At 43.4% G+C, this 27,768-nt stretch overlaps 3 protein-coding genes across 3 annotated transcripts in view; all 3 read right to left on the bottom strand.

Annotated features, from left to right (window-relative positions):
- Positions 1-397, bottom strand: part of LOC130401984 (keratin, type I cytoskeletal 50 kDa-like) — a 12,352-nt gene extending 11,955 nt beyond the window's left edge. The window contains exon 1 of the mRNA XM_056606045.1: positions 394-397. Within this exon, the coding sequence (XP_056462020.1) occupies positions 394-397 (4 nt within the window). The remainder of the gene's footprint in view (positions 1-393) is intronic.
- Positions 398-911: 514 nt separating this feature from the next.
- On the bottom strand, positions 912-4,712 carry LOC130401993 (keratin, type I cytoskeletal 50 kDa-like). Its single transcript, XM_056606057.1, has 8 exons — positions 4,549-4,712; positions 4,168-4,310; positions 2,827-3,332; positions 2,292-2,374; positions 1,983-2,139; positions 1,542-1,703; positions 1,330-1,455; positions 912-1,209 (listed from the first exon to the last, which is right to left on the bottom strand). The coding sequence occupies exons 1-8, from the start codon at positions 4,710-4,712 to the stop codon at positions 934-936; spliced, it is 1,617 nt and encodes a 538-aa protein (XP_056462032.1). The 3' UTR covers positions 912-933.
- Positions 4,713-6,236: 1,524 nt separating this feature from the next.
- Positions 6,237-8,537, bottom strand: LOC130375396 (keratin, type I cytoskeletal 50 kDa-like). Its single transcript, XM_056582297.1, has 6 exons — positions 8,130-8,537; positions 7,595-7,677; positions 7,286-7,442; positions 6,845-7,006; positions 6,633-6,758; positions 6,237-6,512 (listed from the first exon to the last, which is right to left on the bottom strand). The coding sequence occupies exons 1-6, from the start codon at positions 8,526-8,528 to the stop codon at positions 6,237-6,239; spliced, it is 1,203 nt and encodes a 400-aa protein (XP_056438272.1). The 5' UTR covers positions 8,529-8,537.
- Positions 8,538-27,768: the final 19,231 nt, after the last annotated feature.

Raw genomic sequence — 27,768 nt, forward strand, 5'->3', positions numbered from 1 at the left:
CGATTTAGCAGTGCTGATCCTCATCCCAGCCGCTTCACACCCGTCTGCGAGCTGATCCAGTGAGTGCTGAAGGTCACAGGCCGATGATGCCATCAAGACCACATCGTCTGCAAAAAGCAGTAATGAGATCCTCAGACAAACAAACTGCAACCCTTCCGCACCACGACTACGCCTCGATATCCGGTCTGTGAATATCACAAACAGGATTGGTGACAAAGCACAGCCCTGGCAGAGGACAACACCCATCGGGAACAAAACTGACTTGCTGCCAAGAAACTAAAAAATACCATCATTTGCATATTTAAATAAGGTGGGAAGCAGAGGGAGGTTTCACAATTACACTGGAAGAATGGGAAAGGATCTGTAGACAGCAATCTGTAACAACAAGCTCACCCATGTTACTCCGGTGTAAAAGAGTAAATATTCTAATTAGACCACATGGTGGAGGTCCTGTGGACATGCATTGGCCAATAACTTTCACATTTTCTGGAATTGTGCCTCTGTGGCTCCATTTTGGAGAAGTGTCCAGGGCGTATTGGTGACAGTCTTTAAGAGGAAAATCTATTTAAATTTCAAAATATTGTGCCTGGGAGATTTGGAAGAGCTTTTTGTAACAAAGTGTGATAAATACCTGTTTCGGGTTTTGTTGGTGGCATGCAAAAATGCTATCACTAGGAAATGGCTTTAGAAAGACATAAGTAACCATGATAAAGAATGGCAACGTACGGTTGCAACATGGTCTCACAGGAATCCGTGAAATTACTACGGTCGGACGCTTAACTCGAAATCCACCTTTGTTTATGTTCTGTAAATGAAAACTCAATGAAACGCAAATGACCAAAGAAATTAAGTCTCATGTCAGTTCCTCAGAAAAGTTTTATTTTTCAGATTTCTGTGAACGGTACATAGTTTAGGCACAAGTAAGTGTAAGATTTATTGAACAATAGTAGTAGTAGTATAAGTTCTAGTAGTAGTAGAAGAAGTAGAATCAGACAGCTCTCCGTCCATCAGCCTCCTGTACTCAGCGATCTCCAGCTCAAGCCTGGTCTTGATGTCCAGCAGCATCTGGTACTGTTCTCTCTGGTTAGCCAGGCCGGCCCTCAGGTCTCCCAGCTGTTCCTCCAGAGCCGTCACCTGTCTCTGGTAGCCTGCCAGCATGTTGCCATACCTGCCCTGTGTATCTCCCAAGGTGCCTTCAAGAGATGCTTTCTGTAGAACACAACCAAGGAGAAAGTGTATTGATGAAAAATTCCAATGGCTTCACTATTCAAGGAGGAATCAGGGTGAATTGAGACTGAATCAACATAAAAATGGAACTTGGGAACCCACCATGCTTAATTGGGACTGGAGCTCAATCTCCAGGCTCTGTAGGGTGCGTTTGACCTCGGTGATCTCAGAACGAGAGCTTTGGAGTGTTTCAGTGCTGACAGAAACTTCTTTGTTCAGCTCCTCTGACTGAAAAAGAAAACCACAAAGAATAAACACAAAATCATATCCATTTCATATTGGATTCAGTATTAGATAAGGGAAGGTAGGTCTACCTTGGCTTGGAACCAGACTTCCAGTGCCTTGCGGTTCTTGTTGGCAACGGCCTCATAGTGCTCCCTCATTGTTGCCAGGGTGACAGACATATCCTCCTGTGGTGCGGCGTCCACTTCCACGTTCACCTGACCTCCAATACTGGAACGTGCAAGTAGAAGGTCCTGTAGAAAGAAAGGGCAGCTTGGGTCAAAAGTCTCATCCAATGATTGAATGCCATTCCTAGCCATGTTAGTGGTCCTGGTGGAAGCAATCATTCTGTCGTAAAACACCTCGATGTGATTGTGCCGACAGGTGCTATTTTATATTTTTCAAGGGAGTGGTCATCGTCGTGAAACATGAAGTGATGAAATGATGTGATTTTGGTCATGATTACTTAATTTTTGACCATTGTCTGCATGGCCACATAGTCCTCTCTGAAATACATGTTCACAGCCCCTTACCTCTTCGTGGTTTCTCTTGATTTGAATAAGCTCCTCCCTCAGCCCTTCAACCTGCATCTCTAGGTCAGCTCTGCTCATGGTCAGCTCGTCATAGAGCCTCTTGAGTCCGGCAATGTCTGCCTCCACACTTTGACGCATGTTGAGCTCATTGTCATACCTGCAATCAAAACCAAAGTACAACAGTTTTGTACAAACTTTTTTGAAATATTACTCAAATTATATTATTATATCAAAAAAAAGTTATATTAATAATAATTTAATGCTACATATATGTATAACATTCAGTGTTGCTTCTGCTGATGTACTGACTTAACCCTGAAGTCTTCTGCGGCAAGCGTAGCATTGTCAATAGCCAGAATGACTGCTCCTCTTGAGCGGGTTGCATCAATTATCTGTAATGAGGAACAACATTTATTCGTTCAATATTGAATTATCTTATCCACTTTTTAATTGCTCAAATTATTTACTTAATATTTATATAAAGTAAGTTCAAGTTTGCACTGTTTTCTGTTCTGTCAAACTAGTTCAGTTTGCCCCAGGGAATACTTTAGGGCGTGGCTATACACACATGCAGAATACAGAGCTGTGCTTGGCCTGCTTCCTCGAAGAAAACAGCCTCAAATGTCTCACCTGGTCTTTCTGTCATAGATTAGGTCTTTGTTTGACAAGACATCATCAAACATCACACATTAATTGAGACACAGACATGGGATTGCCCATCATTTGAATTAACTTCATCTAATGACGACCTTATTGCTTTCATCTTAATACAATGTAGTTAAAAAAAGCTCACACGGTATTACAACTGTATGTACTCGTGATGTCAGGCTTGAAGTGGTCTCACCTGCTCCTGAAGGAGCCTGATGGTGGCCTTGTGGGCGGTGCAGTCATGAGTCTCCACCGAGGTCTTGTTCAACAAGAACTGGTGGATCTTCGCCTCCAGATCGGCGTTGGCCCTCTCCAGGGTGCGCACTTTCTCCAGGTAGCTGCCCAGGCGGTCGTTCAGGTTCTGCATGGTGGCCTTCTTAGATTCGTTGATGTCCAGGGCGTCCGACAGCTGGAAGCCTGATCCACCAGATGCAAAGCCAGAGCTGGCCCCGGCGGCCCCGAAGGACCTGGAGGCGTTGGTGCTGGAGATGCGGACCCCGCTGCCTCCGGCGCCACCGTACACGCTTCCGGCCTGCATGGAGCCCAGGCGGCTGCCGCCGGATCCACCGTAGGAACGAGAGAAGGAGGAAGTCATGGCTGCTGTGTGAGGGTCTGTCTGCTCTGAGAGGAGAAGAGAACCGGTGTCAAGTGGTTGGACATCGCTCCTTTTATGCCACGAAAACACCTGCCCAACCCCCAGCCCTGTGGGCAAATGTTTGAAATTTGGACACACACACAAGCGCTGACATGCGCTTCCAAAAATGCTAAACTTTCTGCATCAACACAGACACACAAACAGTGATCTTGTTGATTCACTTTGGTATGTTGTTTTGGCTTAGCGCCGACTCTGTGCCAGTGAAACGCAGCTGGAACTGTCTCTCTCTTGTCCAGCTTCGGGAAGGATACAGTGTAGCTTTGATCATCTTGCTGTATCTGAGTGAGCTCAGCAAACTCACCCATCGGCACTGTATCCTGTAGGGGTCCTTTGCATTTTTCTAATGCTGCTAGTCTCGTTTCAATTAAAGCCACCGTCTGTTGCAGTTTGGTGCAGTCTGTGCATTTCCCAGTCTCCGTGCCTGAGATATCCGAGTACAGAGGCATGTTGGCGATAGGAAAGTCCAAGGCTTTTTCTGCGGTCTGATCCGGGAGTAAAAAGTGCCAAAATGTATTGTTGAATCGAGCGATGGAGGACGACGAAAACAAACTATATACTGTTAGGTATTATGATCATGAAATAAAATAAGATAAAGTAGATCTGAACGATGAATTAAGTAGTTTTTTCCAATGCCTAGCGAAGCTTCGGGAAACATGACCTCTCTCTGCTGCTGCTGCTGCTGCTCTCTCTGTCTATAGCGCATTTACAGAGAGAAAATTTAAAAGGTAACAAGGGGACACTATTCACTGGCACTTAAAAAAAAGGAGACACTCATGAAATGCAAGTGAAAAGAGGTGGGTCCTTAAATGGGACTTAAAAATATTTAGAGACTGGGCTGCATGGATGTGGAGGCCAGGAAAAAGCTTTTCCTTACTACTGCACTGATCTGCTGCTCCAACTTGAAGGCACTGTCAAAAATCACCCCGAGATTTCTGACAGAAGGCCTGATGTTAGAGGCGATAGGGCCCAGGGCATCGGTGGAGAGGATGTAGAGGTGTCGGATATGGCCTGCCGGCAGGGTTCTCCTCAATGTAGGTGGCCATAGATAAGTTCTCGGGTCGAGATAGGAGAATAATCTTCGGCCAAGCAGAAAATATCATCGTAGGAACACACAAGATATCTCATATAAAGGCTCATGTCAGTTCCTCAGCAGAAGTTTTATTTTTTCGGATTTCTGTGAACGGAACAGGCACAAGTGAGTGTACGATTTATTTTAATATGGTTGTAGTAGTAGTTATAATAGCAGTAGCAGTAGCATCATACAGCTCTCCATCCATCAGCCTCGTGTACTTAGCGATCTCCAACTCCAGCCTGGTCTTGATGTCCAGCAGCATCTGGTACTGTTCTCTCTGGTTAGACAGGCTTGCCCTCAGGTCTCCGAGCTGTTCCTCTAGAGCCGTCACCTGTCTCTGGTATCCTGCCAGCATGTTGCCATACCACAAACTGTATGTACTCATGATGTCAGGCATGCAGTGGTCTCACCTGCTCCTGAAGGAGCCTGATGGTGGCCTTGCGGGCGGTGCCGTCATGAGTCCCCAGTTCCAGCATCTCCAAAGGGAGGCACCCAGTGGACATCCTTACTAGATGCCCGAACCATCTCAACTGACTCCTTTCTAAGCAGAGTTGCAGCGGCTGCAATCCAGATGGCTGAGCTTCTCACCCTAATCCTAAGTGAGACGCCAGCCACCCTCCTGAGAAAACTCATCTCAGCCGCTTATACCCGTAATCTCGTCCTTTCGGTCATAACCCATCCTTCATGACCATAGGTGAGGGTAGGAACGAAGATTGACCGGTAGATTGAGATCTTTGCCTTGCCGCTCAGCTCTCTTTTCGTCACAATGGTGCGGTAAAGCGAACGCAATACCGCCCCCGCTGCTCCAATTCTCCTGCCAATCTCACGCTCCATTGTACCCTCAGTCGCGAACAAGACCCCGAGGTACTTGTACTCCTTGGGCTAAGGACTAATATACTACCCGGAGTATGCAATCTACTGGTTTCCTGCTGAGAGTCATGACCTCAGATTTAGCAGTGCTGATCCTCATCCCAGCCGCTTCACACCCGTCTGCGAGCTGATCCAGTGAGTGCTGAAGGTCACAGGCCGATGATGCCATCAAGACCACATCGTCTGCAAAAAGCAGTAATGAGATCCTCAGACAAACAAACTGCAACCCTTCCCCACCACGACTACACCTCGATATCCGGTCTGTGAATATCACAAACAGGATTGGTGACAAAGCACAGCCCTGGCAGAGGACAACACCCATCGGGAACAAAACTGACTTGTTGCCAAGAAACTAAAAAATACCATCATTTGCATATTTAAATAAGGTGGGAAGCAGAGGGAGGTTTCACAATTACACTGGAAGAATGGGAAAGGATCTGTAGACAGCAATCTGTAACAACAAGCTCACCCATGTTACTCCGGTGTAAAAGAGTAAATATTCTAATTAGACCACATGGTGGAGGTCCTGTGGACATGCATTGGCCAATAACTTTCACATTTTCTGGAATTGTGCCTCTGTGGCTCCATTTTGGAGAAGTGTCCAGGGTGTATTGGTGACAGTCTTTAAGAGGAAAATCTATTTAAATTTCAAAATATTGTGCCTGGGAGATTTGGAAGAGCTTTTTGTAACAAAGTGTGATAAATACCTGTTTCGGGTTTTGTTGGTGGCATGCAAAAATGCTATCACTAGGAAATGGCTTTAGAAAGACATAAGTAACCATGATAAAGAATGGCAACGTACGGTTGCAACATGGTCTCACAGGAATCCGTGAAATTACTACGGTCGGACGCTTAACTCGAAATCCACCTTTGTTTATGTTCTGTAAATGAAAACTCAATGAAACGCAAATGACCAAAGAAATTAAGTCTCATGTCAGTTCCTCAGAAAAGTTTTATTTTTCAGATTTCTGTGAACGGTACATAGTTTAGGCACAAGTAAGTGTCAGATTTATTGAACAATAGTAGTAGTAGTATAAGTTCTAGTAGTAGTAGAAGAAGTAGAATCAGACAGCTCTCCGTCCATCAGCCTCCTGTACTCAGCGATCTCCAGCTCAAGCCTGGTCTTGATGTCCAGCAGCATCTGGTACTGTTCTCTCTGGTTAGCCAGGCCGGCCCTCAGGTCTCCCAGCTGTTCCTCCAGAGCCGTCACCTGTCTCTGGTAGCCTGCCAGCATGTTGCCATACCTGCCCTGTGTATCTCCCAAGGTGCCTTCAAGAGATGCTTTCTGTAGAACACAACCAAGGAGAAAGTGTATTGATGAAAAATTCCAATGGCTTCACTATTCAAGGAGGAATCAGGGTGAATTGAGACTGAATCAACACAAAAATGGAACTTGGGAACCCACCATGCTTAATTGGGACTGGAGCTCAATCTCCAGGCTCTGTAGGGTGCGTTTGACCTCGGTGATCTCAGAACGAGAGCTTTGGAGTGTTTCAGTGCTGACAGAAACTTCTTTGTTCAGCTCCTCTGACTGAAAAAGAAAACCACAAAGAATAAACACAAAATCATATCCATTTCATATTGGTTTCAGTATTAGGTAAGGGAAGGTAGGTCTACCTTGGCTTGGAACCAGACTTCCAGTGCCTTGCGGTTCTTGTTGGCAACGGCCTCATAGTGCTCCCTCATTGTTGCCAGGGTGACAGACATATCCTCCTGTGGTGCGGCGTCCACTTCCACGTTCACCTGACCTCCAATACTGGAACGTGCAAGTAGAAGGTCCTGTAGAAAGAAAGGGCAGCTTGGGTCAAAAGTCTCATCCAATGATTGAATGCCATTCCTAGCCATGTTAGTGGTCCTGGTGGAAGCAATCATTCTGTCGTAAAACACCTCGATGTGATTGTGCCGACAGGTGCTATTTTATATTTTTCAAGGGAGTGGTCATCGTCGTGAAACATGAAGTGATGAAATGATGTGATTTTGGTCATGATTACTTAATTTTTGACCATTGTCTGCATGGCCACATAGTCCTCTCTGAAATACATGTTCACAGCCCCTTACCTCTTCGTGGTTTCTCTTGATTTGAATAAGCTCCTCCCTCAGCCCTTCAACCTGCATCTCTAGGTCAGCTCTGCTCATGGTCAGCTCGTCATAGAGCCTCTTGAGTCCGGCAATGTCTGCCTCCACACTTTGACGCATGTTGAGCTCATTGTCATACCTGCAATCAAAACCAAAGTACAACAGTTTTGTACCAACTTTTTTGAAATATTACTCAAATTATATTATTATATCAAAAAAAAGTTATATTAATAATAATTTAATGCTACATATATGTATAACATTCAGTGTTGCTTCTGCTGATGTACTGACTTAACCCTGAAGTCTTCTGCGGCAAGCGTAGCATTGTCAATAGCCAGAATGACTCCTCCTCTTGAGCGGGTTGCATCAATTATCTGTAATGAGGAACAACATTTATTCGTTCAATATTGAATTATCTTATCCACTTTTTAATTGCTCAAATTATTTACTAAATATTTATGTAAAGTAAGTTCAAGTTTGCACTGTTTTCTGTTCTGTCAAACTAGTTCAGTTTGCCCCAGGAAATACTTTAGGGCGTGGCTATACACACATGCAGAATACAGAGCTGTGCTTGGCCTGCTTCCTCGAAGAAAACAGCCTCAAATGTCTCACCTGGTCTTTCTGTCATAGATTAGGTCTTTGTTTGACAAGACATCATCAAACATCACACATTAATTGAGACACAGACTTGGGATTGCCCATCATTTGAATTAACTTCATCTAATGACGACCTTATTGCTTTCATCTTAATACAATGTAGTTAAAAAAAGCTCACACGGTATTACAACTGTATGTACTCGTGATGTCAGGCTTGAAGTGGTCTCACCTGCTCCTGAAGGAGCCTGATGGTGGCCTTGTGGGCGGTGCAGTCATGAGTCTCCACCGAGGTCTTGTTCAACAAGAACTGGTGGATCTTCGCCTCCAGATCGGCGTTGGCCCTCTCCAGGGTGCGCACCTTCTCCAGGTAGCTGCCCAGGCGGTCGTTCAGGTTCTGCATGGTGGCCTTCTTAGATTCGTTGATGTCCAGGGCGTCCGACAGCTGGAAGCCTGATCCACCAGATGCAAAGCCAGAGCTGGCCCCGGCGGCCCCGAAGGACCTGGAGGCGTTGGTGCTGGAGATGCGGACCCCGCTGCCTCCGGCGCCACCGTACACGCTTCCGGCCTGCATGGAGCCCAGGCGGCTGCCGCCGGATCCACCGTAGGAACGAGAGAAGGAGGAAGTCATGGCTGCTGTGTGAGGGTCTGTCTGCTCTGAGAGGAGAAGAGAACCGGTGTCAAGTGGTTGGACATCGCTCCTTTTATGCCACGAAAACACCTGCCCAACCCCCAGCCCTCTGGGCAAATGTTTGAAATTTGGACACACACACAAGCGCTGACATGCGCTTCCAAAAATGCTAAACTTTCTGCATCAACACAGACACACAAACATACACAAATACACGCACACACACACACATACACAGTCTTTCACACTTCTTTACTCACACACACACACACAATACTTACGTCCCCAAGAGGTGGAATGTTACGTATTTCCAAGGAACAGGCGCTATTTAAAATATGTGGTAAGCTGAGGTTTATGTATCTTTAATGGCCTCAGAATCTTCTGGCATTCCTTCTGAAAAAAATGTATGGGGCCTTCTTATGTCCATTTACCCGTCCCAAATGTCAGAGTAAATTGGCCAAGACACAAATGACATACACACACACACACACACACACACACACACAGACACAGACACACACACACACACACACACGCACACGCACACGCACACACACACACACACACACACACACACACACACACACACACAAACAAACACACTTTTGTTTCATGTATGGATTCCATACGTCTAGTCTCTACTTGTCTCAATACCGGTTTGAAAGGAGATGCGTAATTCTGCCAACAGACTAGGTTGTCTTAGTGTGAGACCACAATGGAGCAGTGTTGTCTTTCAGGCAAATGAAAGAGAGGACAAGAAAGGCTTCAAAGAACAAAAGCTTAACAGTGGTTGTATGAAGCACAAATTGGTCTTGAATTTGAAAATGTTCTGATTACCTTAGCTACTCTGTACTTGGTCAAGGTATCTTTTGGAAACTATGCCGTTGAGTGATTGCCTTGCCTTGCCTTGCGTACTGACAACGTGTCAGTGTGTGTGTGTGTGTGTGTGTGTGTGTGTGTGTGTGTGTGTGTGTGTGTGTGTGTGTGTGTGTGTGTGTGTGTGTGTGTGTGTGTGTGTGTGTGTGCGTGTGTGTGTGCGTGCCTGTGCGTGTTCATGCCTGCAGGCACACATAGAAGTTAAATTGCATAAAATGATTGTATTTTGTGGAAAATCATTGTATGCGAGTCACCACCCAAATAAAAAATGGTTGTCACCATTGAGTGAAGAAAACAAATATTTATTGAAAGCACCAACTTTTTGAAGTCAAGTTGTATTTGTAAAGACCTTAATGACAGTTAGAGTCTCAGTACAGTTTCTACGATTTTCTAAACCAGCGGAAATGCTTTAGTCATCAAGGACTATTTCACCAAGTTCATTAATCTCTTTGACATGCCTGACCAAAAAGCCACCACTGTCACGTTGAGGGTTGTTGTGTCTCTACTAGTGTTGCTTTTGTCAACGAAAATTATGACGAAATATCGTCGTCAACGACCCTTTATCATGTGAGGAAAACGAGACGAGACGCAACGTAAATGCTGGTCATGTGACAATAACTATAATTAAATTCATAATGCAATATTGTTGACGAATAAAAACGAGACTAAATGTGTTTTACAAAACAGAAAAAATGCATTTTTTATTTATTTCTGGGGCTGTATCAGGTTACGTTACTTCCTGAATCCCAGCTCGTCGCGGCAGTATTTAGATTCACAAGACGCAGCGGTGGTGGTAGCGTTAATGAAAACTTAAGGCCCTGTCCGCACTAATCCGGGTAAATATAAAAACGTACAACTTGTAACTGAAGATACATAGTACATTGCACAGAGAAATCATCATTTCCATTTCACCTGCCATTTTTTTTTTTAGATGAGCGCAAGCTTGTGGCAGTGTCATGGGAGTGTCATGGCAACCAAACGCCATCGTATCTGAAAGCCTCCGTCTATCCTGACCACACTACAACGCGAACCCAGCGTTTTCATATTTATCCACCTCAGCGATCTTTTTTGAAAAGTATCCTTTTCATTGTTGGAATTTGCCGTTCTAATGTGGACGGTTCGTTGGTAAAATAAATACGTTGTAGGCCTAAATTCAAATCAGAGTGTCTTCCGTTTCTGGAATGGGTGTATTCTTGAGTCTATAAGGTAACAATAATATAATGATAGGATTACCTTGTTTGAATTGTGAAATGGGTTTGGCAAAAATAAAATGTTGGTTTTGTCAATACTACTAGTTAGGTAGCCTATATTGACTGAGTTAAATAGAATTGCATTACAAAAAAGTGACTAATACAATTTGCTTTAACTAAAACTAGACTAAAATAGTCATGGATAATTCTGACTAAAATAAGACTAAAATGTTCAGACTTTTAGTCGACTGAAACTTGACTAGACTGAAAAGAGTATGAACGTGACTAAAACTAATAAAAACTAAAATGACAGCTTGACGTAAAGACTAGACTAAAACTAAAATTAAAACAGGACGCCAAAAACAACATTAGTCTCTACAGACTGTGTGGATACTTATGATGAAAAACGACAGAGAGGAATATGCATAGAAACGTGGCTACTTTAATAGCAGGCATACAGCAACATGAACATGTCTGTTCCTCTTACAGAGTGGCTTCTTCTGGCCACATATGTGCCGTGTTCCAATACCCGTACTGTCCGCACTTACTAGCCAAAATTTGAGTACACAGTACGTTCCAATTCAGATCCGGCGAAAAGAAGTATACTTCAAGGACCCGGATGCCGTACTCAAAACGGGCTAATCGTGAAGTGTGGATCGAAGGACACTCCCCGTACTCAACGGCAGCCATCTTAGCTACGTAGCGGAAGAGGCGGAGCCAGGCTGAGCCAAAGTCGGCGCATTTTCCACATAATAATAATAATAATAATAAATTAAATTTATATAGCGCTTAATATGGTACTCTAAGACGCTTTACATATTGGCCTATCAAAACTATGTAAGACAGAAGGCTAGTGGGCTAGTGTGAAAAGGTATGTTTTGAGGGCAGATTTGAAAGAAGAGAGGTTTGGAGAGACTTTGATGTGGGAGGGGAGTGAATTCCAAAGGGTGGGGGCAGCAACTGAGAAGGCCCGATCACCCCAAGTCCGTCGCTCAGTCCGTGGAACTTGTAGCAGGTTGGCAGAATTGGACCTAAGGAATCGGGAGGGGGCGTGGTGATGGAGGAGGTCGGCAAGGTAGGGGGGGGCTAGGCTGTTGAGGGCCTTGTAGGTGATGAGTAAGATTTTGTAGTTGATTCTGTGTTTAATTGGAAGCCAATGGAGTTCACGGAGGACAGGTGTGATGTGTTCTCTGGAGCGGGTACCAGTGAGGAGGCGTGCAGCTGAGTTCTGGACATATTGAAGTTTTTTGAGGACTTTGTTGGTGGTGCCGTAGAGAAGACCATTGCAGTAGTCAAGCCTGGATGAAATCAAAGCGTAGCCTTCAAATGAATGCACATAGCCTGCATTAATAGAGTCATTTTGTAGTTTTTATAGCTGCTAGGCGTAAAGAGTTCACCGTTCAAAGCGGGATGTTTATTGCGGGGGAGGAGCCACGGCGGCAGTCGTGATCGTCATTTCCGGTAAGTGCACCACAGAGTACTCGATTTGGAACAGCACTCGCATCTAAAAAATTAGCGTACTCAAGTGAGTACGGATAGTGCAGATAGTGTACTTCCTTTAAGTATACTCATGGAAGTACGGGTATTGGAACACGGCCATGGTTACACAGCTAGTTAGATTCTACCGCGCCCCCTACAGGCATAACAGGATATAACATGTTTTCCAATCAAACACCACAGCTCCTCCCAAGGGCGTAACCACGCATTCTTTGGGGGGGTCGTGCCCCCCCCAATGTTGAGAAAATACTAACCTGTCCCCCCCAATATACAGCAGGATAAAATGTAAAATATATGTTCTCTTTTTATGAACCCTGTCAATGGATCGGTCTCTTGTTATGTCTTATTTATTTTCAATTTATTTCCGTTTGTTAAGTGTGTGAATCCCCCCTCCTAATTGTACACTTGTGCGATTTAGTTTGAAACCACCTCGCGACTTTCTGCGTTGTCATGGTTACCCCACACTCTTTCTTCAGTGAGAGCCAAGAAAGTAAAGTTGAGTAATGGAGGATTTGAGGTTACCTAAAAAGCAGAAGAAACTGGACCAACAGCCAAGCATACGCAGTTTTTTTCAGACAGTAAGTAACTTGATACCGAGCTTTGAGTAAGTAAATAAAACGAGTAGCCTCGTAAAAGCAGAATATTAAATATAGCTCATGAAGGTCAGTCGCTGTTCTTTTGATAAAATGACATGGTTACGATGCAGGCAGCACAGAGAGAGAAGGAGAGAGACAGGCATGCTGAAAGCAGTGGCCAGACAGGGACATGCTCTGAACATGCAGGTGATCAGGTGAGTCATTTGAATGTAAGTAATGTTATTTAACGTGTTGGAGAGGAGGTAACGGACAATTTAAGGTTACTTAAAAAGCGGATAAAACTGGACCAGCAGCCGAGCGTACACGTTTTTTTTTTCTCCAGACAATTAGTAGCTTGATACCGAGCTAAATCTGTGAGCAAATAAAAAGAGTAGCCTAATTAAAACATGAGTCGCTGTTTTTTCTGATAAAATGACGTGTGGTCACAATGCAGGCATCACAGAGAGACAGGGAGAGAGACAGGCATGCTGAAAGGGTTCGGGGCAGACATTACATTATTACACTATTCCTTTAGATGTGAATTCAAATGGTCAATGTAGTCCTCGAAACTATGTTCTAAATGTCCACATTTTCATATATAAATATAGAATTGTAGGCAATGCACTTAACAAATAATAATAAAAAATTGGACCCCCCCAATGTCTAAACCATGGTTACGCCCTTGGCTCCTCCCCTGTAGCTTTAAACTTAACATTTTCTTTTTTTTCTTTTGTACCCTTATTTTGAACAACAATTATCCTGGTACAAAAAATACCAAAGCAAATAAATGTACACGCCTACCAGGTATTTAAAACAACTTCCCCTGTGTACAAATAATAATGCATTTCTATAACATGACTTTTCTTTTAAAAGTCTCTTTCTTTTCCAAACGCTGAGGAGGGCGCACATTCCTTTTAGGGCGCTCCGTGCATCCTGGACTTTAATTGTTTTCGCGATCTCGTTCAGTCTCCCTTGAGCTTCGGTGGTTCTCATGCATCTGATCACAGACAGCAGGAACAGTGTCAATGTCACTCATGTCATCTCCAGGATCAATGTGGTAATCCCAGTTTCCTTCAGTGTTACTCATAGTCTTTTCTGGAATGGCATTATTTTTCTTTGCATCCAGCATCTGATTTACATGTCTTTTTACACATATCCCATGTACAGACACCAAGTAAGCTACAGGACCCAAAACATCAGTTATTACACCATCCAACCACTTCTCTCCTCCCCTGTAGTTTTTAACAAGCACAGCCTGACCCATAGAGAAAGATCAAACTTTCCTTTTTATCTCTGACTGTTTTGGAAAACTACATGTGTGGAACGATGGAGAAACTTCTGGTTTCACTATCGAAAGTCTAGTCCGGAACTTATTTTAAGAAACAGCTCTGCTGTTTTTTTCTTAGTTGTTGTATGTGGCATGTTCCTGTAGCCATATTAGAAGTTAGCGATACAATGCTGCAACGTCATGCCACCCACTGCTCGGTTCTTGGCTAAAGACCTTTTAAAGTTTTGGACCAGTCTTTCAGCCAATCCGTTTGAGGCTGGATGATAAGCTGGAGTTTTAATGTGCTTAACAGCATTCATTTTAAGCAATGTCTCAAATTCACCTGAAGTAAATTGCGGTCCATTATCTGACACCACCTCTTTGGGTAAACCATATGCTGCAAAAAGGTTTCTTTATGCTTCAAAAGTTTTGCTGGCTGTAATGGTTTGCTTGTGTATTATTTCAGGCCAGCGAGCATATGCATCCATAACCACAAGAAACATTTCCTTTTTGACTTCTGCAAAATCAAGGTGTATTCTCTCCCATGGACCTGAGGCCCCTCTCCATGTATGCACAGGTGCTGTGGCAGGCATGCTACGCCGCTGCTTACATATGTCACACCTCATTTTCAATATCCTCATCAAGTGTAGGCCACCAAAATAAGCTTCTGGAGAGAGACTTCATTCTCACCATGCCCCAGTGGCTGTCATGTCAACCCGGTATCACGCGATTGCGTGCTCATGCGCACGAACGTTAATCTATTGAAGCGTGTTCCAGAGTACGATAGTCCGACTTTTTGCGTGCTACACAGAACGAAATGTAAACCAATGCTTTCTGAATGGGAGTGTTGTCAGACAATGAACGTGCTCCACAAAACGCTACGAGAGAGAGAGAAAGAGAGAGAGGGAGGGACAGAGAGAAAGAGAGAGCGAGAGAGAGGCTTCAGAAAGGGTGTGCGCAGATAGTACAGTGCACCCTAGTTATGTTTATGCCAAAACCACAAATGCTATATGTATATATATATATATATTGCCTAATTATATATATTGCCTATATATATGTATAGGCTATATATATAATTAGGCTATAATTATATTATTTAGCGTGTAATGAGACAATCTATAGCCAAATTGTCGAAGATGCCCGAGAATCTCCGGGGATATCAGCATGGGAAATCGGCGAATCAGACCCATGAACCTATAAAGAAAGACGTCATCTCAAGCGGGAGAGAACGTTTGCGGTGCTGGTTTGTGTCACGTAAGTACAGTGCCGTGTTCCAATACCCGTACTGTCCGTTCTTACTATCCAAAATTTGAGTACGCAGTACGTTCCAATTCAGATCCGGCGAAAAGAAGTATACTTCAAGGACCCGGATGCCGTACTCAAAACGGGCTAATCGCGAAGTGTGGATCGAAGGACACTCCCCGTACTCAACGGCAGCCATCTTAGCTACGTAGCGAAAGAGGCGGAGCCAGGCTGAGCCAAAGTCGGCGCATTTCCCACATTAATAGAGTCATTTTTTTAGTTTTTATAGTTTTTATAGCTTTTTATAGCTGCTAGGCGTAAAGAGTTCACCGTTCAAAGCGGGATGTTTATTGCGGGGGAGGAGCCACGGCGGCAAACGTGATCGCAATTTCCGGTTAGTGCACCACGGAGTACTCGATCTGGAACAGCACTCACATCTGAAAAATGAACGTAGTAGACAGTGCGGATAGTATACTTCCTTTAAGTATACTCATGGAAGTACGGGTATGGTCTCACGAAAATACCTGACACTGTCACGTTATTTAATCTATTGAAACGTGATCAGGGAGACGTAGGCCTATTTTCTAAATTTTGTATTTCAATTGGAAGTAGACTATTTGTCGTGTCACTAAGCATGACTTCCAAACTAAGGTTCTGTCCGGTAGCGTTCTCCCAAATGTCCCTTATGGAGCGCCGTACAGATCATTCATTGTTGAAAATTGTCTGTGATAACTAACAAATGACAGCTTTTGGCCACCCGTTTCTATTTAAAATTGTCTGTGATAACTAACAATACGACAGCTTTTGGCCACCCGTTTCTACTTTCACCTTTGATACTGAGAAATTGTGACAATACACAGATATATTAAATGCAGGTGCGCTGCTCTGTAGGCAAACCGCGAAGGAAAAAAGGGTAGCTGCTTCATCTGTTCTTTTTAGAATTGTATGTCTTGATGTTTATTTTATCTAGCCATATATTCTCTTGTTTTTGGCTATGTGAATGAACGTCCGCGTCGATGCCTCGATCGCAAGTCCAGTGTCGCGAGCGGACGTTGCCATGACATCTAGAAATCATACCGTATTTAATGGGTTGTAGTGAGTGTAACATAATTCACCTAAAGTATTTTGTTATGTGTTGTTCTTTCAATTGTGTTAGGCATGTCGTTTACTATCTTGGTGGTTCAGGGATCGCTGTCCCTTTTAAGGATTACGAGCGTCTCATGACGTCAGAGCCCATGCGGGATTTGTTTACCTTTAGCACGTTTTGATTTCCTGTTTCTCTCTTACTAAATAAACGAGTCACCCAACTGTGTGCTCAACGTGCGAAATTGTATCTCTCACTTATGGCAATTTCCACAGGGTTGTCATTAATATTGATGTGTAGGGGTTGTTTATAACTCGTGAATAATATTGTTTAGACCACGGTCTGAGGGAATACTCTGATTCTGATTGGCTGCAGTGCGTGCATTAACTCCTGATATAGCCCTACAGACACCTGCTAAGTAGTTCCAGTCAGTGTTTAGATTCTCTGCCCGAGCCCGAGCCCGAGCCCGACCCGGCCCGGGCCGATATTTCCCACCACTATACTCGGGCCGGGCCTTTGATCGAGCGTTTTTATTTTTATTTTACCATTGGTTTATTGGCCCAATCTGAGGAGAAATCTATGCCATAAACAGAAATATTATAGGCCTTTATTACACGGGTCTTCTCAATGCCGTGGAACGCTCCGTTCATGGGTAGTAGTCCGGTGACTTGTCTATCCCAGCGTCTTCCGTTGCTAAGCGACGTCACCGTCTTTGCGGACAAATTATTTCTCTGCTGATCAACACTACGAATGGCCAAAAGACTTGTATCCCCCCCCCCCCTTAAATAAATACTATGGCAGAATTATTATTATTATTATTATTATTATTATTCTCATTCAACTTGAACATGTGTTTTTACAGTAGAGTGGTGGGGGGATGACGTATGTTGGCCAACCCGGAAGTGAGCGTCGCCCTGGATTCCCTCGACAAAAAGCCAACGGGTTTTGCCATTGGATTTTGGATTATTGCTGAAACATTTGCATCTTTGAAGCACCTCCTCAAAAACTGAAAATAAATAAATATATAAAAATAACCGTGCTCCAAAGAACGAAATGTAAACCAATGCATTCTGAATGGGAGTGTTTCTCTGATTTTTCCATGCTACACAGAACGAAATGTAAACCCATGCAAATAAAGACTTCATGGTCATAATAATTTAAATATCATTAATATCCTGAGTGTGTAAGGTGGTATTCAATTTCTTTCAACGGGGCTGCATCCAGTCACTTGACCGTTATGGTTGCTATGGTGGTTGCTATCGACCGCCCCCTCTAATCCTTACATGGCTTTAAAAACCACGCGGCAAAGGAGCTGCCGTCCATTGTGTTGCTTTTGTCGTAAACTAGGGTCCGATGGTTAGAAAATAGGCAGATATTCCAAGGTATCCTTAAAAGGCAGCTTGGATGTTTTTATTTTCTGCAGTTTAGACTTCTACTATAACCTATTTTGGAAAGCAAAACACCAAGCTCATTGATTTAACGAGGCAGGGTCACACAAGTCCTACTGTCCACAAGCATCCCTCCCCCCTCCCCATATGGATTTGGAGAACTGTTGCCACGTCCCAGTGGTGGAGGTATCATATATATGAAAGAGGGCATTCAATTATACTATAATGATCAATTAGGAGGCCGAAGCCCTAAAGGAAATGATGCAATAGGTGACTGAGGGTCAACATTTGAGAACCCCTTTTATCAAAGGGGGTCTCAAAGGACTCATACGCTTCAACCTGTGGCTCCAGCCCTACAGGAAATGACTCAGCAAGTGCTCCATCTCGTTGCACCTGCACCCAGCGGCTCGCTTGCAAGATTTTGGCCTGAAGTTCTTCCAAGACCTACACCCTAGCCATGCAACATGCATATCTGAGAATCAGGCCTCTCTTCAATAATGACAAAAAGTTATGAGAGAAATACACATGAACTTTTGTTATCTCATAAGCGGCGTGGTGCCGGCTCCTTTTGACCTTTTGACCTCAGACTTCTGGGGGAATAGCTGAATCAATTCATTAGTCAATCAGAAGTATGTAAATATCTTCCCGGTGGCGTAAGAGGTCGAACAAGGTGTCCTTCAACATCTACGCTTCCAGGCGATTGCAACGGTGCCACACATGAGCATATTCGAACATGTTTAATGGTAGTAATTAGCTGTCGAAATTGGAGGCCTTAATCAATAATGAGCAGCTATTGATTTGCTTCCCGATAGAAAATTGCGACAAATTACATGTTATTTAGCATCTACACGTTGAGCTGAGTCCAATGACACCAAGCATGCGGTGGTAACATGTATTTTACATGGTACACCTAGGTCTAGGACATGATCTCGGTGTAGCAAGAGGGCGAGCTTGATCTCATTGGACTCAGCTTAACGTGTAGATGCTAAATAACATGTAATTTGTCAGAAATCTCCATCGGGAAGCAAATCTATAGCTGGTCATTATTGATAAAGGCCTCCAAAATCGACAGCTAATTACTACCCCGAAACATATTCAAATATGATCATGTGTGTCACTGTTGCAATCGCCTCGAAACGTAGATGTCAAAGCACACCTTGTTTGCTCCGTTACGCCACCGGGAAGATATTTTCATACTTCTAATGGATTGATTCATATTTTAAGGTTCTCGGAGTGAGACTTAAAGCGGCTGCAGCAGAACTGTTGAGACGAAAGATGATATCAAGACATTTATAGAATATTCCCATTCACATTAAGATTCTTCGTCATAACATCCGACCAAACATCCTTCACATTCACCAAGCGAAGATTATGAAAGTCCAGGCCCCACCTTCCTGCACTCGGGGTCCGACTGGGCCAAGTTTCAGGCAGGAAGGGCCTCCCCTTCCTGCCCTCGGGGTCCGACCGGGCCAAGTTTCGGTGCGGGGGTCCCAGTTAGGCCCTAGAATAAGGTATTCAAATTTCAGGGCGGTAGGACCTTCCTATCTCAAAAACTGTTTTTCCACCACATTCTGAACCATTAGTTCTTGCAGGCAACACTTCTGAGGGGCTTTGTCCAAATGACAGTCCATTTGGGTAAACTTTTTTTCTCTAAGGGCTAGAACTCCAAATCTCGGATATGTCGTTCTCGGGGCCCCGGGAAATGTGTGTAAACATTTAAGTATCCCTGGCTATCTCGAAAAGGCCGGAAAAGGGGCGTGACCTCCAACAGTACAGTAAATGTAGATAAGACAGAGGTTAGTTTCTAGTCCCCATTTTTTGTGGGATGGAAGTGTACATTTTTGGCTCAAGGTGTGTAGACACAGCTGGCCTGTGGCCACGTTTTTGAAGTCTGGGGTCAAAAGGTCAAAAGGAGCCGGTACCACGCCGCTTATGAGATAACAAAAGTTCATGTGTATTTCTCTCATAACTTTTTGTCATTATTAAAGAGAGGCCTGATTCTCAGATATGCATGTTGGATGGCTAGGGTGTAGGTCTGGGAAGAACTTCAGGCCAAAATCTTGCAAGCGAGCCGCTGGGTGCAGGTGCAACGAGATGGAGCACTTGCTGAGTCATTTCCCGTAGGGCTGGAGCCACAGGTTGAAGCGTATGAGTCCTTTGAGACCCCCTTTGATAAAAGGGGTTCTCAAATGTTGACCCTCAGTCACCTATTGCATCATTTCCTTTAGGGCTTCGGCCTCCTAATTGATCATTATAGTATAATTGAATGCCCTCTTTCATATATATGATACCTCCACCACTGGGACATGGCAACAATTCTCCAAATCCATATGGGGAGGGGGGGGGGGGGGTGATGCTTGTGGACAGTAGGGGTGTATCCTCAACATAAATAGGAAGCAAACTCAGGAGAAGTAATGACATCTCACAAATATTTATTTAATAAATTGTTTCAAATGACCCTGCCTCGTTAAATCAATGAGATTGGTGTTTTGCTTTCCAAAATAGGTTATAGTAGAAGTCTAAACTGCAGAAAATAAAAACATCCAAGCTGCCTTTTAAGGATACCTTGGAATATCTGCCTATTTTCTAACCATCGGACCCTAGTTTACGACAAAAACAACACAATGGATGGCAGCTCCTTTGCCGCGTGGTTTTTAGAGCCATGTAAGGATTAGAGGGGGCGGTCGATAGCAACCACCATAGCAACCATAACGGTCAAGTGACTGGATGCAGCCCCGTTGAAAGAAATTGAATACCACCTTACACACTCAGGATATTAATGATATTTAAATTATTATGACCATGAAGTCTTTATTTGCATGGGTTTACATTTCGTTCTGTGTAGCATGGAAAAATCATAATAATAATAATAATAATAATAATAATAATAATTCTGCCATAGTATTTATTTAAGGGGGGGGGGGATACAAGTCTTTTGGCCATTCGTAGTGTTGATCAGCAGAGAAATAATTTGTCCGCAAAGACGGTGACGTCGCTTAGCAACGGAAGACGCTGGGATAGACAAGTCACCGGACTACTACCCATGAACGGAGCGTTCCACGGCATTGAGAAGACCCGTGTAATAAAGGCCTATAATATTTCTGTTTATGGCATAGATTTCTCCTCAGATTAGGCCAATAAACCAATGGTAAAATAAAAATAAAAACGCTCGATCAAAGGCCCGGCCCGAGTATAGTGGTGGGAAATATCGGCCCGGGCCGGGTCGGGCTCGGGCTCGGGCTCGGGCAGAGAATCTAAACACTGACTGGAACTACTTAGCAGGTGTCTGTAGGGCTATATCAGGAGTTAATGCACGCACTGCAGCCAATCAGAATCAGAGTATTCCCTCAGACCGTGGTCTAAACAATATTATTCACGAGTTATAAACAACCCCTACACATCAATATTAATGACAACCCTGTGGAAATTGCCATAAGTGAGAGATACAATTTCGCACGTTGAGCACACAGTTGGGTGACTCGTTTATTTAGTAAGAGAGAAACAGGAAATCAAAACGTGCTAAAGGTAAACAAATCCCGCATGGGCTCTGACGTCATGAGACGCTCGTAATCCTTAAAAGGGACAGCGATCCCTGAACCACCAAGATAGTAAACGACATGCCTAACACAATTGAAAGAACAACACATAACAAAATACTTTAGGTGAATTATGTTACACTCACTACAACCCATTAAATACGCAGAGGTGTCAAAAGTATTCACATTCATTACTCAAGTAGAAGTATAGATACTAGCGTTTAAAAATACTTCTGTAGAAGTTGAAGTATCAACTCAAGCTTTTTACTTAAGTAAAAGTATAAAAGTACTGGTTTCAAAGTATTAAAGTAAAAGTAATGCAAGGGGGAAAAATGCCATTAAGGACAAAAGCTTAGGCCATGCCATAGGGGCCTATAGAATTACAATCAGCTTTTTTGCCAAGTATGCTCACACATACAAGGAATTTGGTCTCTGCATTTATCCCATCCGTGAATTAGTGACACACACACAGCCCACCTCTATAGCACACTGCCCCACTTCCCCCAAAAAAACATTTTTGTAAAGGCCATCTAATGACTATAATGTTAATGTTGAAAAAATTGGGATGCACCTGTTTCAGACACATTTATGCCCATTGAAAATGAACGCATATTAGTACAATGCAAATACATTAAAGTACCATATATGTGTACTACTGAGCATTAACATGTGTTTCATGGAGCGGAAGATATGATGACTAATTCCCTGTAAATATTGGAATGGTGCAAAAAGTCAGACTTCTGAGGCATGTTATCAAAAGCCTTTATTGCTTTTGATAACATGACAAACATAAATAGGAGAAATAATGCCATTTTTAAAAAGTAAGGAGTAGAAAGTACAGATAAGTGTGTGGAAATGTAAGAAGTAGAAGTAAAAAGTAGGCTGAAAAATAATTACTCCAGTAAAGTATAGATACCCACAATTTCTACTTAAGTAAGGTAACAAAGTATTTGTACTTCGTTACTTGACACCTCTGTAAATACGGTATGATTTCTAGATGTCATGGCAACGTCCGCTCGTGACACTGGACTTGCGATCGAGGCATCGACGCGGACGTTCATTCACATAGCCAAAAACAAGAGAATATATGGCTAGATAAAATAAACATCAAGACATACAATTCTAAAAAGAACAGATGAAGCAGCTACCCTTTTTTCCTTCGCGGTTTGCCTACAGAGCAGCGCACCTGCATTTAATATATCTGTGTATTGTCACAATTTCTCAGTATCAAAGGTGAAAGTAGAAACGGGTGGCCAAAAGCAGTCGTATTGTTAGTTATCACAGACAATTTTAAATAGAAACGGGTGGCCAAAAGCTGTCATTTGTTAATTATCACAGACAATTTTCAACAATGAATGATCTGTACGGCGCTCCATAAGGGACATTTGGGAGAACGCTACCGGACAGAACCTTAGTTTGGAAGTCATGCTTAGTGACACGACAAATAGCCTACTTCCAATTGAAATACAAAATTTAGAAAATAGGCCTACGTGTCCCTGATCACGTTTCAATAGATTAAATAACGTGACAGTGTCAGGTATTTTCGTGAGACCATACCCGTACTTCCATGAGTATACTGAAAGGAAGTATACTATCCGCACTGTCTACTACGTTCATTTTTCAGATGTGAGTGCTGTTCCAAATCGAGTACTCCGTGGTGCACTAACCGGAAATTACGATCACGTTTGCCGCCGTGGCTCCTCCCCCGCAATAAACATCCCGCTTTGAACGGTGAACTCTTTACGCCTAGCAGCTATAAAAAGCTATAAAAACTATAAAAACTACAAAATGACTCTATTAATGTGGGAAATGCGCCGACTTTGGCTCAGCCTGGCTCCGCCTCTTTTGCTACGTAGCTAAGATGGCTGCCGTTGAGTACGGGGAGTGTCCTTCGATCCACACTTCACGATTAGCCCGTTTTGAGTACGGCATCCGGGTCCTTGAAGTATACTTCTTTTCGCCGGATCTGAATTGGAACGTACTGCGTACTCAAATTTTGGCTAGTAAGAACGGACAGTACGGGTATTGGAACACGGCACTGTACTTACGTGACACAAACCAGCACCGCAAACGTTCTCTCCCGCTTGAGATGATGTCTTTCTTTATAGGTTCATGGGTCTGATTCGCCGATTTCCCATGCTGATATCCTCGGAGATTCTCGGGCATCTTCGACAATTTGGCTATAGATTGTCTCATTACACGCTAAATAATATAATTATAGCCTAATTATATATATAGCCTATACATATATATAGGCAATATATATAATTAGGCAATATATATATATATACATATAGCATTTGTGGTTTTGGCATAAACATAACTAGGGTGCACTGTACTATCTGCGCACACCCTTTCTGAAGCCTCTCTCTCGCTCTCTCTCTCTCTCTCTCTGTCCCTCCCTCTCTCTCTTTCTCTCTCTCTCGTAGCGTTTTGTGGAGCATGTTCATTGTCTGACAACACTCCCATTCAGAAAGCATTGGTTTACATTTCGTTCTGTGTAGCACGCAAAAAGTCGGACTATCGTACTCTGGAACACGCTTCAATAGATTAACGTTCGTGCGCATGAGCACGCAATCGCGTGATACCGGGTTGGTCATGTAACTCTGCCACTAACCTGCTTTGCAGCTTTTCTGGTATGACCACCCGAAAACCCAAATGTACACAGCCCTCTTCAACAGTAAGGTCCAACTTGCGTTTTGCATATGGTTTTAAAGCCTCATCTGGAACATACTTTGGCCAACCTGACAAAATATGTTGCTTTACTTTAGCTAGTACAGGGTCTCTTTGTTTCCTGTGCAATATCTTTTGCCGTTAAAGGCAGACTGTTGAAATAAGACACTCTGAATACTGGGTTTGGTGTGGGAAAACTGTCGTTTGTTATTGGTAGTCTTGATAATGCGTCTGCATTTCCATGATCTTCAGATCGTTTGTACTGTATCTCATAGGTATAAGCAGCTAAATTCAAGGACCATCTCTGCATCCTAGCTGCAGCTAAGGGAGGTACCCCGGTTTTTGGACCTAAGATCTTCAGTAATGGCTTATGGTCTGTTATCAGTGTAAACTTACGACCATACAAGTATTCATGAAATGTCAGTACTCCAAAAACCAGGCCAAGTGCTTCTTTTTCTATCTGTGAATAGTTTTTCTCAGTGCTGGTAAGCATCCAAGACGCAAAAGCTACTGGTTTTTCACTGCCGTCCGGCATTTTGTGTGAGATCGCTGCACCTACCCCTACTGGTGAAGCATCACAAGAGTGGCAGGTCTGAGTTGTAGTGAACAAGGACTCTGTTAGACATAAGCTGTTTTTTAGCTTCCTCAAATGCCTTCTGGCGTGATGCTGACCACTCCCACTTTACATCTTTCTGCAGTAACCCTGTCATCCAAACCTTTCTACCTACTATGGTAGAAAGGTTTGGAATGAACTTTCCATAATAACTCAGCAGTAATAAGAAAGACTTAAGCTCAGTGGTAGTTGTGGGAACGGCTGCCTTAGCAATAGCTTCACATTTTTCTTGCATTGGGTGAATTCCCTCTGCATCAATGACGTGTCCCAAATATGATACACTGTGCTGAAAGAAGGCACATTTATTTTTGTTAACCCTGAGGTAGTGGTTTTTTAGTCTTTTCAGCACTTCTTCCAGGTTTTTCCTGTGTGATTCTGAGTCCTGGCCTATGATCAATATGTCATCTAAATAACAGATTACACCATCTATGCCCTGCAGAACTTGATCCATTAGCTTTTGGAATATTGCAGGTGCACTGGCCACACCATAGGGCAGCCTGTTTACTTGGTACAGCCCTTTTGTGTGTTTATGGTCAAGTACTGTTTAGAACTCTATTCTAGCTCTACTTGTTGGTATGCTTGTGATAAACCAAGCTTTGTGAATCTTTCACCTCCTGATAGTTTTGCAAACAAAATCCTGCGGTTTTGGTATGGGGTACTGATCTACTTCAAGCCAGGGGTTAATAGACACTTTATAGTCCCCACATTCTCACTGTATGATCTACTTTTGGGATGTTTACAGTGGGTGCAGCCCATTCACTGAAATTAACAGGTGTAATAACCCCATCAGCCTCCATTTTGTTTAACTGGGCTTCGACTGCGTCCCTAAGTGCGTAAAGGTGCGAACACACCAAGCGCGTACCTCGCGTATAGACGCGTATAAAATCGGCAATTTTTCCATAGGGAACCATTGGTTTACGCGTGTATGAGGTGCGTACACGCGTATCATGCGTAACAAGCAACATTTTACTCGCGTATGGGGCGTATGAGGCGCGTATATATACGCGCGTACATATACGCGCGTACGCGAGGAGTTCAAAAAATTGAACTTTTTACACTCATACGCGTGATACTTAGCCGCAATAGCCAATCAGCGTGGAGCTTGACCCGACGTCACTGGCAGAGAGTAGTGACCCTTGCACAGAAGCATACGGCCGACATCTTTCTTTATTCTGGGTGGAAATAGTAACATAGTTACGCCATTAAATGCGTTTATGGAAACATTTTTAGCGAGAAATGTGCATTTTACTTTCATAATGTTCACTCTGTGAATGTGAAGGATGTTTGGTTTGATAGTTATGACGAAGAGTGAACGCTCCGTTCACTTGCATGGACAGAGTCTCTGGTTGCTAAGCAACCTCAACGTCTTGGCAGACTATTTCTCTGCCGACACTACGAATGCTGGAAACACACCAGACACACCATGTGAAGTTATTTAACCCGATTATTGTTATTTATATCCGAGATTTATTTAATCTAACCCGATCCAAGCTCTATCATGCACCCAAACACGGCGGCGTTTGGGTTTCCTTCCTCGGACTCCTAAATCCAGCGCAGCCACAGGCGCGTAGCTGCGTACGTAGGACCATTTTTGACACAAAATGGTCAAGCAACATTTTAGCTGCGTAACGCGCGTACATGGTACGTGAGGTACGCGAGGTACGCGCTTGGTGTGTTCGCACGTACGAACACACCAAACGCGTACCCGCGTAAAGATTTACGCGCGTAACGCAGCTAAAATGTTGCTTGACCATTTTGTGTCAAAAATGGTCCTACGCAGCTACGCGCCTACGCTCCTACGCGCCTAGATGAGTCCATGTCCATGCAAGTGAACGGAGCGTTCCCTCTTCGTCATAACTATTAAACCAAACATCCTTCACATTCACCGAGCGGACATTACGAAAGTAAAATGCACATTTCTCGCTTAAAATGTTTCCATAAACGCATTTAATGGCGTAACTATGTTACTATTTCCACCCAGAATAAAGAAAGTTCTCGGCCGTGGCTGCGCTGGAGTCCGAGGTAGGAAACCCAAACGCCGCTGTGTTTGGGTGATAGAGTTTAGATCGGGTTAGATTAAATAATCTCGGATATAAATAACAATAATCGGGTTAAATAACTTCACATGGTGTGTCTGGTGTGTTTCCAACATTCGTAGTGTTGATCAGCAGATATATAGTCCGCCAAGATGTTGAGGTTGCTTAGTAACCAGAGACTCTGTCCATGCAAGTGAACGGAGCGTTCCCTCTTCGTCATAACTATCAAACCAAACATCCTTCACATTCACCGAGCGAACATTATGAAAGTAAAATGCACATTTCTCGCTATTTTTTTTTCCATAAAAGCATTTAATGGCGTAACTATGTTACTATTTCCACACAGAATAAATAAAGATGTCGGCCGTATGCTTCTGTCCAAGCTCACTACTCTCTGCCAGTGACGTCGGGTCAAGCTCAACGCTGATTGGGCAACGCGGCTAATCGTCATGCGTATGAGCGTAAAGGTGCAAACACACCAAGCGCGTACCTCGCGTATAGACGCGTATAAAATTATGGCAAGTCATCCCCGCCAGAAAACGGCATAATTTAGACGCGTATCACCTTCATTACGCCGTAAAAAATGCCGTAAAATGTAGAAAAACGCCGTAAAATACGCTGTCATGCGCAAAAAACGCAGCTTTTTACGCCGCAATTGAGCCTTTCAAGAGCGTGCGTAAAAAGCGCCGTTTTGAACATCAAACCGCGCGTAAAATACGGCGCTTTTGTGCACATCACAACGCCGTAAAATACGGCGTTTCTCTAGTATGCTAATAATCTCCGCCCTTCTTTTCTCACAGCCAATGCATTTGAAGTGTTTGCGCCCAATCGCTGAACAAGACAAGCAGACCAAATCAGTTCAACACAGATCTCCTCTCATTTGGTGTTAGTTGTAGCGTCATATTCATATAGATATAGATATATATATTAGTAAATGCAGTTTCAATGTTGTGATAACGCGTGGTCCAATCGATAGAGACGCTTGCTATGTAGGGAAGAGGTTGTCGGATCGAATCCATTTATTGTCAGATTTGTGCTTTTGTCAGATGGTCACGCTTTTATGATCGCCATGCTTTTTAGTCCGCAAGCCAGACCTCCTGTGTTATAAGTTCCAAATTCAGTGCCTTTTTAGTCAGCCAGCCAGATCATCTAGGTGTCTTGTTAATACAGATGCTGTAGCCTACATAAAAATACAGATGCCACATGAAATATGAAAATAGGATGCAATGTATAAATATGCAAAACTAGGATATAACTAGG

The sequence above is a fragment of the Gadus chalcogrammus genome, chromosome 2 (assembly GCF_026213295.1).
Source record: "Gadus chalcogrammus isolate NIFS_2021 chromosome 2, NIFS_Gcha_1.0, whole genome shotgun sequence".
NCBI classification, from domain to species: Eukaryota; Metazoa; Chordata; class Actinopteri; order Gadiformes; family Gadidae; genus Gadus; species Gadus chalcogrammus.